Below are 20546 nucleotides of genomic sequence, written 5' to 3' on the forward strand. Positions count from 1 at the left end.
GGATCTGAGGGAGAGAGGTGAGCTGGCTGGGGGAAGGGGAAGGGAAGGGAAGGCCTCCCTGTCTTAAGCAAAAGGTGACATCTCGGAGAGTCCCCAGAGCCCTCACTGCCTTCCTCTCCTGGAGGAAGCCCCCGCCCCAGCAAAGCCGCCCTTTATGGCCCAGGATTCAGAGGGTGCTGGGGACAATGCTTGGGGACCTCTGCGAAGGCTGACCCTTCTGGGCCTCTGCCTTCAGAGACAACACAAACCTCCACCTCTTCCCTCTTCTGCAGACCTGGGCCCACTGCCCTCCAGCAGACGCTGGCCTCCCTGGCCACGTGACCCAGGGTTTCCTCGCAGCAGGCTGAGGCCTGCTGGAGCCCCACTGGGCCCCCTCCTGTGGTGTGGGCCCTGCCTTTTCCTAGCCTGCTTCCCTCCGGGTTAATGGGGTCCTCGCTCCACCTGAGGCAGTGTTTAGGGACTGCCCTGCAGCCTTCTTTCTCAGGCCAGGCGGGTCTACCTCTGCTTCCCACTCAGGCCTCCTGCAGAGATGCCATGCCTTTGCTCAAAGATTAGCCACACAGAAGAGCTGAGGACCCAAGCACCACAGGCTGGTTCTGCCGCTGATTGGCTGTGACAGCGGACACACCTCCAATTACAGGTCTCCTTTCACCAACTGTGAAATAGAGAACATCAGCAACCCCAGGGGTCTGCTGGGAGGGCGACAGGAGCGGCCGCCTTGTGAGAAGAGCTCTGTGAAGCATGAAGTGCCTCACAAATGTCAGGTGACATGCGGGGCCTCAACCGGAATCTACACAGCTGAGTCTTCAGCAGGCCCTAGGGGCTGCATCTGCACGAAGTCAGCCAGGTGTGTAAACCTTACTTAGCACTAGGGTGGGGCCCTGGGCTAGTTCTAGAACGTACCTACAGAAAGGAGGCAGGCCTCACCCTCAGGACACTCACAAGGAGTTCTGAGTTGGCCCCTTCTTCACAGAAGAACTCGGGCCATGGCTGCGTGGGTGACATGGCAGAGCCTGGCTCTAAGCAGGACATCAGCAGGAACCTGCCTGAGGCCAGGCCTGGTGAGGGTCCGGAGGGCTCAGGACCAGCTCTCTCTCCAAGATCTCTCCCGCCAGGCACCTCCCTCGGTCCTTGAGATCCTGTGCATCAGTCCCACTTCCTGCAGCAGCAGAAGTCCTGACCTGGCTCCAGGATTTCTGGAGTCTAATCCTAGCACTTCACAAATTTCCAGTTAGATTAGAGGGAGACAGAGAGCTACTGCCACTGCGTAATCTCTTGCTGAAGGCCCAAAGTCTTCCAGGTGGCCACTCTCATTTCTCATAAACCTCTGACCTCAGGGGCAAATTCTCAATTTGCAAATTTGAACCTTCTTTTTTAGTTGTAGATGGACACAATACCTTTATTTTATTTATTTATTTATTTTTATGTGGCACTGAGGATCAAACCCAATGCCTCATGTGTATTAGGCACTGAGCTACAACCCCAGCCCCTTGCACCAATTTTTAAATTCAGTTGTGTGATTTCAAATAACAGGGACTGCTCACTGAGCCTTGCCTGGCCTGTGCAGAGCACCAGGTCTCAGGAGGTCTATCAAGCCAACAAGTGTGGGTGTGGCCCAGTCTCAGGCACCTCCCCTTCACTCCATTAAACCCTCCGTGTGAGTTAAGTACAAACATCTTCATATATAGCTGGGGAAACTGAGGCTCCCAGAAGCAACCACCAAGCTCCATAAGAGTAGCAGGCCCCAGGATGTGCCGTCCAAGCTATCCTCCCACATCCTGACTTCATTGTTCTGAGTCAGTTTTCCTCATTTGCAAAGTCAAAGTGGTGGATGAGACCAGTGATCTTCAAACTTTTTTTAGCCAAGGGCCCTTTGTTCCAGTGAAATCTTAAGTGGAGATGTACCTCCTCAGAGGATGAGCGTGGGCGTTGGAGGGGCTGGAGTCCCAGCAGCTGGGCTTCCTCCCCATCCTGCCCGGTGCCCTGCTGGGGCTTGGGGAGCCCAACCCAGCCTGTGTCTTCACCAACAGTGACAGCTAACGGAGCCCAAAGCGGGGAGGGACAGCCAGGGGCCAGTGGCCGTCACAGCTCCTCTGGTGGAGGGGTCTCAGAGGTCCTCAGCAGAGACAGCAGATTCAGGGCTGAGACACCACGTACGTGGCCAGCACAGATCAGCAGCATGCGCACCAGACGCTGCGCCATGGTGGCTCGAAAGTCTTCCACCTGCAGGGAGCAGACAGCAGCAGTGAGAGACTCGGCCGCAGGCCCTACTCCCTCACTCGGGGCAGCTGTGCAGGCAGAGCTGGGGGACGAGACTTGGGGGCAGCTCAGGGTATCTTGTTCCCCCATGGCCACACCCTCGTTCATGCTTCCCACCTGCTCAGCTTGCCCAGCCCTTCAGACAACTTCCAGAGACACCCAGAAACCATAAGCCCTGCTCAAGAGGAAGTAAACCTTGACAAGCAAGGTTGGCAAGGCCAAGTACACTGTCCAGGGTCACATAGGCAGTGACTGCGGAGCTGGGATCTGAACCAGGCCCAAGCCCCCAAGGCTCACTTACTGGCATCTGAGGAAGACACTCAGAGGGATGGGAGGGAGGCCCTCACCCCAAATATGGAGGTGCCATTCATAAGGAATCCCTTTATTGGAGCTTTTGCAGGGCTGGTGGGCCCAGGGCAGCTGAGGGGGTTCCAGGTGAACGCTGGGCGAGTACAAGATTGTCTGTAAATGTTTGATGAAGAACAAATCATGATGCTCCCTGACTCCCCTAGCCAACAGTTGGCCTCAGAAATGCCTCTCTGGCCAGTGGAAGGGGTGCTGGCCAGGCCTGTCTGCAGACTCAGGACGAGTTCCCTCATTCCTCCAACTCAAACCCCCTTTTGTCACCCACGATCTTGGCTCAAAACCCAGTGGTAACTTCTCTACCCTCATTGCCCTGGTGCTACCAGAAGGTGCCAGGGCCTCTCAGCCCTGCTTGAAACGCCTTTCTACCTTGCTGTTGGTATGGTGCCCACCCACACCCACCTACTGTCCACGCACTTCCCTCCTCTTTGCCCAACACCAAAGCTGGGGCTTGGTTCTTGACTTCCTTCTCTCATACTCAATCCCTAAGTGACTTCACCTGGTTCTGTGGCTTTAAAACCACCCAATTTCTGGGGCTGGGGCTGAGGCTGGGGCTCAGCAGTAGAGCGCTTGCCTCTCACATGCGAGACCCTGGGTTCAATCCTCAGCACCACATAAAAATAAATAAATAAACAAAACAAAAATATTGTGCCCATGTATAACTAAAAAAAAAAAAAAAAAAAAAAAAACACCCAATTTCTGAGGACACACAAGTTACATCTCTGGATCTTTAAGTGTCACATGCATGTGTGCAGTGATTGGACTTCTCCCCCTGGATGGCTCATGTCCACAGCAGTGGCCCTGGTGGCCCCAAGCCCTGCTCCTGCAGTCTTGCCCATCGCAGTCAAAGGCAGAGCCACCCTCCAGCGGTCAGGCCATGGATTTCAGAGCCGTCCTACCACTCGCCTTCCCTCACATCTGGTTATGAGCACATTCTTGTCACCTCCTCTCTGGAAACAGCCAGTCATGTTCCATCCTGTGCCCTTCTCCCCTAGCTACCACTACGTCCAGGCCACCGTGTGTGTTTGAGTGTGTGTGAGTGTGTGTGGTACTCGGGATGGAACCCAGAGGTGCTCTACCACGGAGCCACATCCTCAGACCTTTTTATTTTTTTATTTTGAGACAGGGTCTTGTTAAGTTGCCCAGGCTGGCCTTGAACTTGCAATTCACCTGCCTCAGCCTCCCAGAGTCACTGAGACTACAGGTGTGCACCTCTCCTGGCCAGGCCACTCTGAACTCTTCCAGAAAGAGTCTCTGGACCCAATTCCCCGTTTCTGTTCTTGTCTTGCCTCCTTCTAGCCCTCAGAGGGGCCCATGCAAAACACAAGCCAGGCTGCATTTCTCCGGGACCCCACTGGCCCTGGTTTCACTCAGAGCAAAAGCCACAGTCTTTACTGTGACCACAAGGCCTCACTGACCTGGTCCCACCATTACTCTGACGTATCCCCCTTGGCCGTCGCTCGTGTACTGGGTAACACCACGGCTGCCCTCTCACTTTCTTCAAGTCTCTATCTGAAAGTCCCGTTTGCAGTGAGGCCTGGCTGGTTGCTCTATCTAAATCTTGCCCCTTACCTCCACCTGGCCTATCAGACCCCCATTTTCTAAAAATCATACATTTTTTTTTGTAGGGGGTAGCAGGGATGGAACCCAGAGGTGCTCTACCACTGCACCACATCCCCAGCCCTTTTTATTTATTTTGAGACAGGTTCTCACTTGAACTTGAGAACCTCCTGCCTTGCCTCCTGAGTCACTAGGATTACAGGTATGCCACCACACCCAGCCCTTCACCATTTCCGCTTTCTTGACTAGAACAGAGTCAGGATTTTTTGAGACAGGGTCTTGATATGTTGCCCAGGCTGGTCTCAAAAACCTGGCTCAAGTCATCCTCTTGCCTCAGGCTCCTGAGTAGCCGAGGCAAGCACTCTACCAACTGAGCTAGAGCCCCAGCCCATGTCCTGGGAATCTTTACTATTTTGTTCTATGCTGCATCCCTGGGGCCTAGAGCAGTACACACGAGAAGGATTTGTGGAACAGATCCTCCTGCTCTACGTTCTGTGGCCTTTGCCCCCAAATCCATCACTAGCTTGGCTCCATAGCTGCCTCCTCTCACCCACACATCACACCGAGACAAGGACCCCAAACCCAAGTCTGACCACAGTCTCGACTTTGCCCATGACGTACAGGAAAAAATGACTTAATTCTACACCAGGCTTCAAAAACCCGGCGAATCTTCATCTTACTAGATCAAGAGGGCAGGACCAACGTCTGCGTTAGGCACCCGCACAGGCCTGACCAGCAGACCTGGGCATTTGTTCTACTGGGCAAATCACACTCCTCTCTGGGTGCTTCCTCCTCTTTAGGGGTTGGGAATCCCTGCCACGCCTCACACCATGGCAAGGGACCCGGTATGGAAGTGTGCTCTCCAAAGGACAGCAGGGGCGTGTGGAGAGGCGCCGGACCAAACTCCGCGGCTTCATCTGAAGGACGCGGTCAGTGGGCACTTCTGCACCCCCTTGCTGACTGGAAACGGCTGGGGCCTCTGCTTCTTGCCCAGTCAGCCACAGCTGGTTTCAGGCCAGAAGAGACCTAGTGTGGCCTGCCATCTCATGGCCACACACAGAACTGCACCTGCCTGGAGGCTGGCGGACCCAGGGCATCCCTGTGGTGAGCTGTGGGTCAAAGGTGCCTCCTCAACGAGAGGTAAGAAAACTGAGGCTCCCTGGGGGAGGGGACTGGTTCCAAGTCACAACAGCAGGTTATGATAGGGACAGCTGTGTGCTAACTGGCTTGCCAACTTCCCAGCTCTGTGACTGTGAGCAGGAGCCTGTTCTCAGTCTCAGCTTCCTCAGAGCTTTGCTGGGAGGGAAGTCTGGAGGGGAGACACTGCAGGTGTGCAGGGGCCATGGTCCCATCTGTGAGATCAGAGCATTGATCTGGTCAGGGTCCTAAAACAGTTGTCAAACACGAAAACCAAGTTTGTGAGAGAGGAGTATGTACCCTTGTCACTGCACTGGTCTAGGGCGGAGCAGGGGCAGGCCCAACAGCTAGATCTGCCACTCCTGAAGTAACAGGGAGACATCGACACGTCTACTGGCTGTCACAGACTTTGCTACTCCTACCCACGCTCTTCCCTACGTCCACCAGGCTCGATTTCACTTAGAAGTCAGCAGAGGGAAAAAGAAGCTTTTCCCCTCTCTCCAAGTTCCCACATCCCCTGGATTCTGCCACCAAAGCAGAGGGGTTTGCAGACCCCTGGGCCAGATGCTGGGGAAGGTGCTTGAGCACTCGGTTCTCTCTGCATCCCATCCAAAGGTGTCAGCCCAGGAACACAGAAAAGACATGAATCTTCATAATGAACCTCAAATCTCAGGAAGAGATCCCCAAAGCAACAGAACAGTCTTGGCGCATGGGCCGGGGGCAGCGCAGGCCCTGCTGGCCCTACACACACCCAGCAGAGGGAGCACACCGACTCTACACCCGTGAGAGGCTGAAGGGCAAATGTATCAGTGAAGAGGAAATGTGGCTTGCTCCTGCACTTGGGATCTCCTGCGAGAGACCCAATGGAAGCAAGCCGATACCACATGTACCCCTTCTGCCACACGCCCGCCCACTCTGCAAACCTGCTGCAGCCTGCTGGTGCCCTGCCTTTACTGGGACTGGACAGGGTCTGCAATCAGGGGAGACAAGGGTGACACTGGGCATTGTGACTGTCAAGAAGCATGCAGTGGTTAAGGAGCAATCTGGCACCTGCTCTCATTAGCAGAAGAGCGAGATATTAATGAGGACCCACAAATCCACAAACAAGACAAGTACAGAGAAACTAAGAAAAGGGAAAGCCTGGCTACAAGCCACAGAGACGGCATTCAACCCATTTTACACTGTACCTAGAGGTCACAGCCAGTGAACAGAAAAGGCAGGACTCATGTCCCCCTATACCTCAGCAGCCACCTCACCTGGTACTTGATCCTGCAATAAGCAGTCCTGACAGCCCCTTCCCCGCACCAAGTGTAACACTGGCCACTGTGGAAAGTGTCCTCACCTCCAGGTCACAGAAGAACAGGGGGCTGCGGTAGGTGTGGGCCAGCTTCAGGACCGTGTTCCGGTGAAGGCTGTAGTGGTGCTCCTGCCCAGCTGCAAAGAAGCAGAGAGCACTAAGGCGGTGCCCAGCAAGACCTGGGCACGGTCGCTACCAGCCCTCGGGTGTCAGTTCTGAACTGGTCAGTGGGTGACAACCTGTTCCACCATCAAATTAGCTCAAAGGGCTGGGAGAGAGCGTTCTATTAACACACGGTTCCCACTTATGAGATGAGCGTAGTGAGAGCCCTGCCACTCGGTCAGGTGGAGCCAGCAACCCAGAGCCAGGGCTCGCCGGGCACTGGTTCCTTCTTCAAAGTTTATTGAGAATGATCTGTGCCAAGCACTCCCCTCACAGTTCAGGTCACACTTGTCCTTGGTGCCAGAGGGGACGCCAGAACTCAGTTTTGAGGTATCTGTAGGGACTAATAAGACAAGGAGAACAAAGCACTTGAGAGAACCCCGACGTAGCCAGAGGGGATGGACCCTGACTAGGACTGTCGCCCACGTGACTCTCAGCTCCACCACCACAGTGCTACAGGACCTTGGGCGTGGCCAGTTTTCTTAGTTATAAAATAGATAATACTGCGATTAATGCTCAAAGATTAATGATAAGAAACTAAGCACCTACAACAGTCTTGGGCCTGGGAAGAGCCCGATAAAGGTCAGCTATGACCATTTGCACTATTAATATTGCAAAGTCTCAGCAACAGCAGGACTTTTTCAGAGAATGAGAGCTGACCCAAAGAATGAGGGTAATAGGAGGTGACACTCGACAAGGCAGAGGCCAAACTGCAAAATACTTTGTGACTTTAGAGGAGTCTGAATTTCACTCTGAAAGCTGCAGGAAGCCAGCAGGCAGCTGTGAGCGCCACAGAACTATCTGCTCAGATTCACTGTTAGAAAGTCTGACAGCAGCCAGGTCCTCAGTCATCAGCCGGGCTGCCCCGGCAAGGACCCTTGACTGCCCGCTCGCTCTCAGGGCGGGTGGCAGGTGAGGGGCGCACTTACCACCAGTGCCGAGGAAGCACACCCTCCCCAGGAAGAAGCTGGCGTCCACATGGTGCAGCGACTCCTCCACGTGCTGGAGACTAGGGTGGCCAGGCCAGGGCAAGAAAACAAACCAGAGGAGGACAAACTTCACAATGGAGACAGCAGAGCCCCTGCTTCTCTGGTCTAAGGTCAGAGAACAAGAGGAGGGGGACAGGAAAACAGCCTGGAGGAATACTCGGTCCTTTAGTTTTTATAACTACTTTTTAAAAAGTGACTCCCACTTGTGAAATCGTCAGTTGGTAAACACGGATGCACGCAGAGACCGTCAAGTCCCCTGGCTCAGCGTTGCCCTTCATCCCAACTCCCCGGAGGGAACTGCTGCCATCAGTCTGGGGTGTCATCCCTTCGGAATGCTCCAGGTGCGTTATGGTGGTATGAACCAGCATTTACTCTTTGGGTCCCACACACCATCAAACTCCGATCAGTGCTGCTGTACTACTGTTGGGATATTGTTTGAGAGCGTCCCTAAGACTTCATGTGGCCATGGTGTTAGGTGAGGCTTAGGAAGGGATTAGGATTAGACAAGGTGGGCAGGTGAGGTCCCCAGATTGAATCCTGGGGCTTTTATAAGAGTGAGAGAGACCAGGCAGACACACATGTGCTCCCTTTCTCTGGCCAGTCCTCGGGACTCTGCCATCAAGAAGGCCATCACCAGGCGTGGTCCCTCAACCTTGGACCTACAGAACTGAGGCAAAATAAACCTCCTTTCCCTCCTCCCTCCCTTTCTTTCTGCAGTAGTGGGGATGCAACTAAGGGCCAAGAGCTCCATCACTGAGCTCCATCCCTGCCCTTTTATTTTATGACAGGGTCTTGCTAAATTGCCTAGTTTGGCCTTGAATTTGTGATTCTCTTGCCTCAGCCTCCCAAGTAGCCGGGATTACAGGTGTACACCCTGGGCCTGGAACTGTCTTGGACGTTTGCTGCAGTGATACAACACCGATGCATACAAATGCATGGAACTGCTAGGTCCTTCAGCGTGAGCACACAGCGCACCACGTTCTACCTTCCCAGTGATGAGCAGTTAGGTGGCCTCCCATCCTTCCCCGTTATAAGGTAACCATGCTAGTTCTCAACTCCTTCTCTTCTCCCATGCTGACTAGTTCCAAGGAGCTGGCTGCGAGGTCTAGACGTCCTCCTGATGTTAGAATATCTGCCATCTTCATGCTCCTGGGTACCCAGGTGTCCCCAACACAGCCTTCCCTCAGCCCCCACATCACTAGGTGTCTGTAATAGACCCTGCCCTGCCTAACCTCGGCCAGCCGTGCCCCTAGAGGGGCTCACTCCCATCTTTACCTGACTGACTCTCAGGTGTCGATTTAGATATTACCTCCACCAAAAGGTCTGCCTTGGCCTCCCACACCTAAGGCCTGGCCGTTGGAGGTCTTGTGTGGGCTCCACAGCCCAGCTCCTGCCTCTTTACAGTCCATGTCCCCGGAACTCTAACTGTTCTCTCAAAAGTCCAGTGGACGAGGACACCTGAGGAAAGCAGTCTGTTTTGTCCGTTTCTGTGCCTGCCGCTGGATATACAGAGTAGTTTTCAGAGGGTTAAATGAACAGAGGACATGGTAGGATTTGTGGGTTAAACACTGTGCACTGTCCACTGGCTCCTCCCTTCTGCCCTCTACGCTGACCCTGGCCAACCTCTCACTGCTTCCTCCCTGCCTATCGCAAGTAAGGTCACTGTCCCAGCACACTCCCAGTCAGGTCAACCTGGGTCCCCAGGGCTCATGTCCTCTGGTTCCTACCTGTATTTGCTATGAAGGTTAATCACAAACACAATCAGGTCGATTCGAGGCCGATTCACATTGGAGGGTAAAGGGAGGGCCTTTGCCAAGTGACTGAAAAACAAGAAATCAGAGCATTAAACACAAACATATCCACTTATAGTGACTGTCATGTGCTGTCCTTCATAGGGGAAGAAGATGCCAAGGGCTCCTCACCTATTCACCTGACACTCTGCAGGCAAGACTTCTCTTTTTTTGGCACTGGAAATTGAACCCAGGGGCACTCAACCACAGAGCCACATCCTCAAACTTTTTTCCATTTTTTAATCTTGAGACAGGGTTTCACTAAGTTGGTGAGGCCGGCCTCAGACTTATGATCCTCTACCACAGCCTCCTGAGCTGCTGAGATTACAGGGTGCATCATCACACCCAGCCAGGCAAGACTTCTTGAAGGAACAGAGGAAGATAAATCTAGTCCTACCCACCTCCCTCCTGTCCGATTCCGCATGCTAGAAAAGAGATCTGTTTAGTAAGCACCATGGTGAAAAGACCTGCTGAGCTACATGGCACATGGTGCAGGGCTTGGGAGGTCACTGTGAGATGAGGGAGACCAGTCTCAGAAGAAGGGGTTGTTGGGCTATAAAGTTTAGGAGGTTAAGACTGAACCCCTTTTGAGGCAGATGTGGGCACAAGTCCTAGTTCTGTCAATTGCCAAGCTAATGTGACCCTGGGCAAGTAATCTGCATCTGGGCTTGGTCTCTGGGTTTAGTTTTTGATGCTGGGGAAGGAGCTCAGGGCCAAGAGCATGCTGGGCAAGTGCTCCACCGCTGAGCGGTGCCCACTGCCCTGAAGGTTTTTCTTGAAGTCTCTACTTTTGCCCATTTCCACAGATTTCTATTACCCATTTCACCCTTCACCAGACTATAATTTAGAAAGTGGAGAAAAGCAAAAAGCACAAAAAATACAAGTTTAAAATATTCACATATACCCTGAAGTCAGTCATCTAGAAATTAGTATTTGAACATTTTGGCAAACATGTCTACGTAATGTATATACATTTAGACAACAGTGTTGATATAATCTAAAAATGGAATAATAGCATTCATTTAACTTGAGTTGAACAGAAGCAAAAAACAAGCAGAAATGAAAAAAGTAGATGAACTTTGGTGAGGCTATTTCTTCAATCAAAAGAGACCGTTCCCTAAAAGAGCTGAATCAGAGTATGCAACAGAGGATGTGGCTCAGGGGCAGAATACTTGCCTAGCATAGTAGGATGCAAGGCCCTAACTTGCATCCCCATTGCTGCAAAATAAAACAATAAGTAAATAAAAACAGGCTGTGAAGAAAAATAAGAAGCTGACATCATTTGTCAGGGCGAAGGTGGGGGGAGGCAGCTGAGGATTGAACCCGGGGAAACTTTACCACTGAGCTATAACACAAACCCTTCTATTTTGAGACAGGGTCTTGCCAAGTTGCCCAGGCTGGCCTCAAATTTGCCATTTGCCATTTTAAACTGTTTCAATTTTATCTATATTGTATTGATTCTCTATTATGGAAAGTGAGAAAATTAACATTCTTACATCTTATCCTACCATTTGGACATTATGAATGCATATTTATGCCTCGATATCACTGTTATTAGTTACTACATACACCTATATTTTGCTCTAAGTCTGGACCCAGGCTGATGAAGCTGCCACTTTGGTCGTGATGGGGAGGCAAAGGGCCAGGGGAATTCTTGTACTAGCAATTAAATTCTGCAGTATTGAAGAGACAATCATTTTTGTGCACATCTCATTGGCCAGAACCAGTCACATAGCTCCACACAACCACATGAGACAAGAAGTACAATCTTAATTACTGCCACGGGCTGCAAACACTGAGAACTGGAAATATGTAGCAACAGCGTGAATAGATGATCATACAGATGATTTTCTTTCGTTTACTTTTTTTTCTTTTTTTGAGAGAGAGAGAGAGAGAGAGAGAGAATTTTTTTAATATTTGTTTTTTAGTTTTCGGTGGACAAAACATCTTTATTTTATTTTTATGTGGTGCTGAGGATCGAACCCAGTGCCTCACATATGCGAGGCAAGCTCTCTGCCACTGAGCCACAATCCCAGTCCCGGTGATTTGCTTTTCTAGCCTAAAAGTCTGAAGAATTATTTACTCTTTGAGTTTGATAATGTAACTAGGATATAACTTGACGTCAAGTATTCTGTATTCTACATCCATTTTACCTGTAACAAGAATACATCAATTTGGACAAATTCAACTTTTCATTTATTTCAGAAAATACTGTTATATCGTTGGATGCTTTTGCTATTTTTCTCAAACCTTTCTTCTTTGTAAATCTACTCGGATCCTGTCTCCAGGTATTCATTAGCTAGCTCAAACAGTATCATTTTTTGGCCCTTTTTTAACTCTTAGATCCTCAGCTTCCCAGTTCCTCTTTCTGTTGTTTTTCCAGTTAGTATTTGTATGTTTCTTTCTTTTCTTTTTTTTCCTTTTTGGTGGTTCAGAGGATCAATCCTTGGGCCATGCCTAAGCTACATCCCCAGCTCTTTGTATTTTTGAGACAGGGTCTAAGTTGCCTAGGATGGCCTTGAATTTGAGAACCTCCTGCTTTAGACTCCTGAGGTCCTGAGATTACAGGTGTGTGCCATAGCACCCAAATGAATATTTCTTTAAAAAATTAATTTTATTATTAAATCTTTCAATTGTCCAGAGCACTAAAAGGGGAATTTTATTTTCATTTTCTTGTTTTTTTTTTTTTTTTTGAGGTGGGGAGGGTATACTGGGGATTGAGCCCAGGGGCACTCAATCACTGAGCCACATCCCCAGCACTATTTTGTATTTTTTTGAGACAGGTTCTCATTGAGTTGCTTAGCTCCTCATTGTTGCTGAGGCTGGTTTTGAACTCACAATCCTCCTGCCTCAGCCTCCCGAGCTGCTAGGATTACAGGTGTGCACCACTGTGCCCAGCTCCTTTTCCTGTATTTTTTCCAGAGTGAGTTCTTCATGGATATTTGTATGCCATGTTACTTGCCCCTCCCCCATGATTCACATGACCTTTTTCCACTTGTTCTTATTAAATGTGGCAGATTCTTTTTTCTGTATTTTTCCATTTACCCTGATAATAATTAAATGGATTTTTATTTTTGTTTATTTTTTCAGACTCAGAGCTCTCTATGTTGCCCAGGCTGGCCTTGAATTCCTGGGCTCAAACAATCCTCCTGCCTCAGCCTCTCAGATAGCTGGGATCAAAGGTGCATATCACCACACCAGGCTAAATGAATTTTTTAAAAATATATTTTTAAGTTGTTGATAGACCTTTACTTTATGTATTTATTTATATGCAGTGCTGAGAATCAAACTTGCTTCACACCTGCTAGGCAAGTACTCTACCACTGAGCTACAACTCCAGCCTCTGGGTAAATGCATTTAAAAAAAATCCTTTTCCAGCAGGTGCAGTGTTGCACACCAGTAATCCCAGCATCTTGGGAGGCTGAGGCAGGGGGATCTCAAGTTCAAAGCCAGCCTCAGCAACTTAGCAATGCCCTAAGCAACTTAGCGAGACCCTGCCTCAAAATAAAATATAAAAAAGGGCTGGGAATGTGGCTCACTGGTTAAGTGGTCCTGGGTTCAACCCCTGGTACCAAAAAAAAAAAAAAAAAAAATTACTTTTCCATTTGAGATTCTGGGTTGTTGTACTTAATGTTCTGTAGTGAAAAGCTTGATCAGATGCACAGACAGACCTGTAAACAATCTATTCAGAGGGAAAAGATCATACTCCCTCATCAGAGATTTTTGAAAGTGCTGTTGCAGGGTTTATTTTGCCCAGTAAAAGACATTCCAGTTCCCACTGAGGAATTACCTTCTGGATCTGAACCATTTTCCTTCAACACAGATCACTGGGCCTTATCTTTCTATCAGGGAGAATGACACACATTTTCAGTCACTTGATGTAAACAGCAGCTGTTTCTGCTTCCTTCCAGTTAGAAAAAGGAAATAAAAATGAATTTCTTTAGTAACCTTTTCTCCAAACTTGGGGTACTAAAGAATTTTCATAATTTTGTTGTGGGAGTAGCAGGGTTAGCAGACAAAACATGACAGAATTTTTTTCAGCCTGTTAAGTTTGCTCATTTTTGCTGTTTTTCAATTCATTTCACTAGGTTTTTTTGAGAAGATAATTTTATGGTTCAGCTTCTTACCTTCTATTTCACTACCCTCATACATTTATAGCATTCCCTACCCTTCAAAATTTCCTTCCTTCCTTCCTCCCTCTCTCCCTCCCTCCCTCCCTCCCTCCTAGGGATTGAATCCACTGAGCTACATCCTCTTCCCTGTATTAAAAAATTTTTAAATTTGAGACAGGTTCTAAGTTGCTCAGACTGGTGTTTAGCTTTGGATTCTCCCGCTTCAGCCTCCAGATTGGCTGGGATTACAGGTGTGCACAATCGCGCCCTGGAAATCTTTCTTGAAACTTGAATTAACGCGATTAATTCAGCAATTATTAATTGAGCATCTACTCCGTGCCAGTTACTGCTCAAGGTCCATGGGGGTGGCAGACAAGAAACAAGTGCACCAACAGGTGGCCAGGAGATCCTTTATGTTGATAGGTACTAAGAGCAAAGCAACAAGTGTTGCGACAGTGAGTGATGGACGGGGTGCTCAAGTGGGTCCTGTGCAAGTGTGAACAAGCGAGGTAAGACGTGAGGAGCCAGCTTCGGGAGGAAGGCAGGCTCAATGAGGACTACAGGCGGCTGGGAGCCCCCTCCGAGGCTCCCTTTCCTCTCCCTCTTTCCCAGCCAGAGTTCCCGCAGAGCCTCAGCTACTTACACCCTTAGCTCAGACGCGCAGTCCTCTTTGAGCATCGAGTCCGCCAGCTGTTGCAGGAGAGTATCCTCCGAGCCCACCAGCTGCCCAGGGAGAGAAAGCAATCCGGGTGAGACCTGGGCAGGACAATTCCTCCGCAGAACACGGCTCGGTGAACCCCTCCCTGGGGGATCAGGCCACAGCCCGAAGGTAGCTCGGAGGGGACCATTTCCCGAGAGGAAGGTCCCTGCAGGGGGTCTAAAATTTAGGCCAGCTCCAGGTCTGTGGGCACCGCACCTACTGCCCACTCCCACAGTCCCTCCAACGGACCTCTACCTGAGGCCAGAGCCTAGGATGAGTGAAAGCAAGAACCAGCAAGGGGCTCTACCCGGCGTCCGGGTTCCGCCCACCCGTCCCACCAATCACAAGCTGGGAAAGACTACGCCGCGCATCGATTGGTGCAGGTGTCCCTCAGCCTCGGAGAGCAGCTACTCCGATTGGTTCAGAGCACGGCTCTCCCGCCTACAGCGAGGAATACCGCGCGCCCCGGATCAGAGAGCGCAGAAGCCAGGGGACTCAAGGCAGTCAAGGGAGGAAGGCCCACCGTGGAAACGGGTGGGCGAGTCCCCCTCGCCGACACCTACCAAGACGGTGGCCGTGTTTAGGCCGGGCAGCTTGTCCAGCGGCCTTAACACCGACATCTCGATCGCAGCCGAAATGCCCTTTTCGCCTTGCGCGCGGAACTTTCAAACCGTGCTGAGATTCTCCGGTAATTCGTGGCGGGGAAACACGTGGTCCTCTCTGGGCGGGGCTTCGCGGGGAGGGGCGGGGCATTCTTAAAGGAACCTCTACCTCCTTTTTTTTTTTTTGGTACCTAGGATGGAATTTAGGGGCACTCGACCACCGAGCCACATCCCCAGCACTATTTTGTATTCTGTTTAACGACAGGGTCTCACTGAGTTGCTTTGCATCTCGCTTTTGCTGAGGCTGGCTTTGAACTCGCGATCCGCTGGGATTACTGGCGCGCTACCTTCTTTTCTAAGGGTCCCTCATTGGTCCCAGGTATCTAAGGCTCTGGACAGGCCTTTTGTTCACTTTTGTTCATTCGTGCTTGTTGAAGGCACTCTTGATTCCTTCCAGACCTGTTCCTCCTATGCCTTTTCCATCTCAGCTGACTCCATTCCTGTGGTTGCTCAGAACTAAAGCTTGGGGTCACTCTTGACTCTTCTTCACTCCCCTTGATCAATCCGAAAACAATTTTTTAAAATTCTAATCTTAAAATATATCTGAAATTGACCACTTCTCAATACTTCTGCCATGACCAGCACGGAGTCACTCATCCCTCGTCTGTGCTGGGACTGTTGTAACACTTCTCACAGGCATTCTGCTTTCACTCAGATCCCCAGGGCTGCCATCTATTCTCCAAGCTGCAGTCACCCTTTTAAAATGGACAGATCACTGATCAAACTTTGCACCAATGGTACCCATCTCACTTGGTGCTGCCAACTCCTGAAATGACCTCCCAGGCCCATTGTGTTCTGGTCCCTGACAATCTCCCTGATCTCATCTTCTGCTCTTTTCCTTCCAACACGTCTTCCCAACCACACCAGTCACTATGCTGTTCCTCAAACATTCCAAGTCACCTCCTACCTCAGGACTATTGTCTCTGCTGTTCCTTTTGGCTGAATTGCCCTTCTCCCCAGTAGTCACATGGTTTGCTTCTCAGCCTCATTTATATTTCTGCTTCAATTTAATCTTAACAGAAAGGCCTTTCATAAAGACCTTATTTAAAATTGTAAGTCACACGGGCTGGGTTGTAGATTAGTGGTAAAGCACTTGCCTAGCAAACTAGACTGTGGGTTCAATCCCCAGATCTGAAAGAAAGAAAATTGCAAAACAGCACCCCTCCATACTCTTTATCTCCCCTCCTTTTGTTTTGTTCAGTGTTTGGAATTGAACCCAGGGCCTCACACCTACTAGGCAAGTGCTCTACCACTCAGCTACTTTGCATGCTAGGCAAATACTCCATTACATCCTCATCCCCACAATCCCTCTTTTTTGTTTCTTCTCTATTTTCTCTGTAGCACTAATCTCCACTTCACATGTCATTGTCTAAAACTTCCCTGTAGCTGAGGTGTTATCCCACTTACACAATAACAAAGTAATGCTTTACTATTTCATGGATTCTGACAGAAGACATGAAACTCTGGCTAAGAGACAAAGGGCTTGATTGTTTTGTAAAAGCAGCAGCTACAGTTTGAAGTTTGTGTTATTTCCCCATGTTCTGCAAGCCCCATGGAAGGGCCCATCACGGAGGGCATTACAGTAAGTGGTAAGCATTCCTGTTCTTTGTCCAAGGAGAGCACCTCATCCTTTAAGGGTTCTTTTCTTCGAGTACAACCCTAAGAAATGACCTATTTAAACAACTATCAGGATCTTGCTTTCTTGGCATACCAAGCAAGAAACATGCAGGGATTCTCAGGAGCCATAGCAGATTGCTTCTCTCAACAGTGTAATTACTTGTGTCTCCAACTAAAGTGTGAGGTCAGAGACTGTCACTTTGTATGCCCAGCACCCTAAAAAGTGCGGGAGACATAGTGGTTGCTCAGTAAGCATTTGCTGGATGAATGGATTGACTCCAATCCATTCATTTATTCTCAGCAGTTAGTCATCTGTTCATTAGTTCCAGACCCATGGTGGAAATAACAGACAAACCAGACCTTATTGATCAACCCTGTGATGAGGAAGACAGACCATCTGACAGAGTGTTCACTGTTGTGATATCTGAGAGAACAGAGGCATATTCCCTGTCTATCCTAAATCCTTCTTACTGCACACTAAACCAGTTGTCTTACTCAGAAAGAGCAGGAAGTAAATGGCTTCACCAGGCCCCTGCCCTCAGCACAGATGGAGTTTTGATTTCTCTTGGCATGGGATGTGGAGACTTCTTGAAAGCCAGGTAGCAGTAAGCACTCTGAAGATCAAGTAGAACAGCCTGGAAGAGGGACAGACGGGAAGAAGCTACTTCAGGTCAGGGGAGACATCTCCACAAAGGTGATATTTTGAGCAGAGGCCTGAATCAGTAAAGCAGGAACCTGGTAAGTTTAATGTGGAAGAGACTTTAGGCAGAAGGAAGTACAAAGACCCCAGTGGGAACACTCCTGACACTTCTGAGGACTGGCAAGGCAGATGGCATGAAAGTGGGAGGAGACAGGGTCAGAGCAGACACGAAAACGGGGTGACTGACACCCTTAAAGGGTCAAAGGTCATGGAAAAACTTTGGAACTTGGTCAGCGCTTTCTAGGAGGAGCCAATCTGAGACCCATTCAAAACAACAGGTGCTGAGTGTCTGCCTTGGGCCAGGCCCAGTGCTGGGCATGTGGGACCCAGGCTACAGAGGTGTCCTCTTGCCTCGGGGAATTATCAGAAGCAGATTTAAAAAAATCAATGGCAGTACAATGGATGAGAGCCATCTGGGGATCAGCCAGGGAGCAACAGGTGCAGGTGCCCAGATGGAGGTGCATTAAGTGTCCCTGGGGAGCCCATACTGCACTTCACTGGGCTGAAATGCCAAAGGTGAGTTGGTACTTGTCACATGGGCAGTGGAATAGTAGACAGTTGTGTGCAGGCCCCATGCTCTGATGAAGGATAGGGATTGTTGGAAAGGTCAGACCTAGGCCTGGAGAGTCTTGTGTCATGAACATCCAGAGCGGGCAGGGTCACCTGGTGATGGGAGAATTTACTGCTATGCTCAATCTTGGGGTACTCCTCCTTTTATGGGTAAGAGGGTTGTTTCATTTGGTGGCCTGGAATGTTCGATAAGCTCCTGGGTCTGGTTTTTCCAGTATGAGTTTGATATACCCATGCATCCATGTGCTTCTGATTAATTTGATAAGTTCACAGGAAGTCATTTTTGTAAGCATGATTAATGAAGCCACTATCACAATCAAGGCACTGAACACATTCATACAGGCCACTGATCACATATTTTACAGATTTATTTATTCATGGCATTGAACCCAAGGTCACTCCACCACTGAGCTATACTCTAGCCCTTTTATTTTTTGTGTGTGTTTTTACAGATTTATTGAGGTATAATTGACATACAAGAAATACTAAGCCAGGTGTGATGGGATACCCGTAGTCCTAGCTACTCAGGAGACAGGCAGGGGTATCATTTGAGCCCAGGAGTTTGAGTCCAGTCTTGGCAACATAGCAAGACCCTGTACCAAAAAAAAAAAAAAAAACACAAAAAAACAAAAAAACAAAACAAAACAAAACAAAAAAAAACTTGTACATGTATTTCTTATCCAAGTACTAACCAGTTCTGACCTTGCTTAGCTTCTAAAATGAGATATACTGGTCACATATCTAAAGTGTACAATTTGATGTTTTGACATATGTGTATGTACCTAGAAAGCCACTATCACAATTAAGGTGCTGAATACCCCCAAAATATGTCCATCTCCCACTGCTGTTACTTTTCCTCCAGTTGTTACAATGCTGGGGACTTCTGGGAAATTGAGGCAATGTGAAGGTCCCTTTCACCCTGATTCTTCTTTTTTTTTGGCACTGGGACCTAGGAGCACTTAGCCATTGAGACCACATCCCCAGCCCTTTTTGTGGGGTGCCAGAGATTGAACTTGAGCATTCAACCATTGAGCCATATCCCCATCCCTATTTTGTATTTTATTTAGAGGCAGGGTCTCACTGAGTTGCTTAGTGCTTTGCCATTGCTGAGGCTGGCTTTGAACTCATGGTCTTCCTGCCTCACTCTCCCCAGCTGCCGTGATTAAGGCCTGTGCCACCACACCTGGCCCCAGCCCTTTTTATATTTTATTTTGAGACAGGGTCTCACCAAGTTGCTGAGGGCCTCACTAAGTTGCTGAAGCTGGCTTTGAACATGCGATTTTTCTGCCTCAGCCTCGGGAGCAGTTGGGATTACAAGCATGGACCACCATGCCTGGCTCACCCTGATTCTTTCAGTCATGACAGAAAGATTTCAGACATGTCACTCAGAGTAACAGGCATGAATTTATTAGAAGGATTAGGAAAGGGGAAAAGGGGACACTGTCAAGGGAGACAGTAGGTCTTTTCAGAGAGAAAGACTGTGTACCTCTCTTGCCCTCAAATTTTATTGGGGTCCCAAGGAAGTTTCCAGAGAGTCCCACACATGTCCAGACTTTCAACTAACAGAAGATGACATCAGACTTTCAAGTCCCCACTGCTGTGACAATTCTAGGTCACTTTAGCCCATGCTGACTGATTCTAATTGGAACCTGTTCTTATGGATTTTATGGTTAGGGGGAATTATCTTTATCTCCCTGAATTTGGGGATATGGTCTGTGTAAGGATTACAAAAGTCTCCCCTTTCAGCGTAACTTGTTTTCTTCTTATCAGCATTTTGGGGCCTGTATTTCTCCTGCAAATAATAGGTAGTTTGCTGAGGAATGTAACCTATCCTGTGGACTTAAGGCAGGGCTTCAGGTAAATTGCTTTTTAAAAATGAAAGCATGTGGGGGTCAGCATAGTGGGCCCAATATACATAATTATCCCCTTAACCTCATGTTCCCACCAGTCTGTCTCCTAATACATCCCCCCTGTAAGCCTCCCCTGACTCCCCACTGCCTTCCCACACCAAACTGTTAAGTACTATGACAGCTTTGGTCATCATAGTCCCACCCTGGAGACAACCCAGCTGTCCTTCAGTGAACACAAACAAATTGTGGTGGACTGACACATGCAACTACTCACATTGAATCCTGAAGGCATTATGCTTGGCACAGAGAGTGCCCAGTGTGGGATTCCATTTCCATGAAACCCAAACGTCAGAAGTCAGAACCGTGGGTGCCTTTGGGGATGGAGTTGTGGCTGAGGATTGAACCCAGGGCCTCTTGCATGTTAAGCATGTGCTCTACCCTGAGCTGCAGCCCTGCCCCTGAGGGTGGGAGTATTCACTGGCAAGAGGAGGGACCTTTCTGGGGAGATGTATGGTGGTTGCTCAGATGTATACACAGACAAAAATCCATTGCTTAAAATTTGAGCATTTTACCGCATGTACCTTACACTTGAATTTTAAAAATCCTTCTGTAAACATAATCACCTCCATGCCTCGCATATGTTGGAGAGGACCCACCACCCTTGCAGGGGCCCCAGATGGTTCCAGCTATCAGCTGTCTGTGGGGTGGAATATTGAAGACCCTGAAGCCGCTTCATCAAGAGTCTTCTGTGCGTGCCTCTCCTCAGGTTTTTGAGAAT

At 49.2% G+C, this 20546-nt stretch overlaps 1 protein-coding gene across 4 annotated transcripts; it reads right to left on the reverse strand.

Annotated features, from left to right (window-relative positions):
• Nucleotides 1–1398: 1398 nt before the first annotated feature.
• Cenpm (centromere protein M) lies at nt 1399–15071 on the reverse strand. Of its 4 annotated transcripts, none has more exons than XM_046429630.2 (6): nt 14933–15071; nt 14313–14392; nt 9495–9587; nt 7708–7787; nt 6662–6753; nt 1399–2223 (listed from the first exon to the last, which is right to left on the reverse strand). In XM_046429630.2, the coding sequence occupies exons 1-6, from the start codon at nt 14987–14989 to the stop codon at nt 2083–2085; spliced, it is 543 nt and encodes a 180-aa protein (XP_046285586.1). In that variant the 5' UTR covers nt 14990–15071; the 3' UTR covers nt 1399–2082. The 4 variants fall into 4 exon arrangements, with proteins under 4 accessions (XP_046285586.1, XP_046285588.1, XP_046285587.1 ...); XM_046429632.2 differs by lacking the exon at nt 14933–15071 and adding an exon at nt 14625–14681; XM_046429631.2 differs by lacking the exon at nt 14933–15071 and adding an exon at nt 14619–14680.
• Between the last annotated feature and the right edge of the window lie 5475 nt (nt 15072–20546).

Source organism: Marmota monax, unplaced genomic scaffold, assembly GCF_021218885.2.
Source record: "Marmota monax isolate L192 unplaced genomic scaffold, Marmota_monax_Labrador192_F-V1.1 WCK01_AAM20220418_F8-fsc00051, whole genome shotgun sequence".
NCBI classification, from domain to species: Eukaryota; Metazoa; Chordata; class Mammalia; order Rodentia; family Sciuridae; genus Marmota; species Marmota monax.

Coding starts and splice junctions, on each gene's coding strand:
- Cenpm (XM_046429630.2), bottom strand. CDS start 14,989: ATGTCGGTGTTAAGGCCGCTGGACAAGCTGCCCGGCCTAAACACGGCC. Junction 6,754..7,707: donor GTGCTTCCTCGGCACTGGTG/GTAAGTGCGCCC, acceptor GCTTCTTTGCAG/CTGGGCAGGAGCACCACTAC. Junction 2,224..6,661: donor TGTTCTTCTGTGACCTGGAG/GTGAGGACACTT, acceptor TGCTCCCTGCAG/GTGGAAGACTTTCGAGCCAC.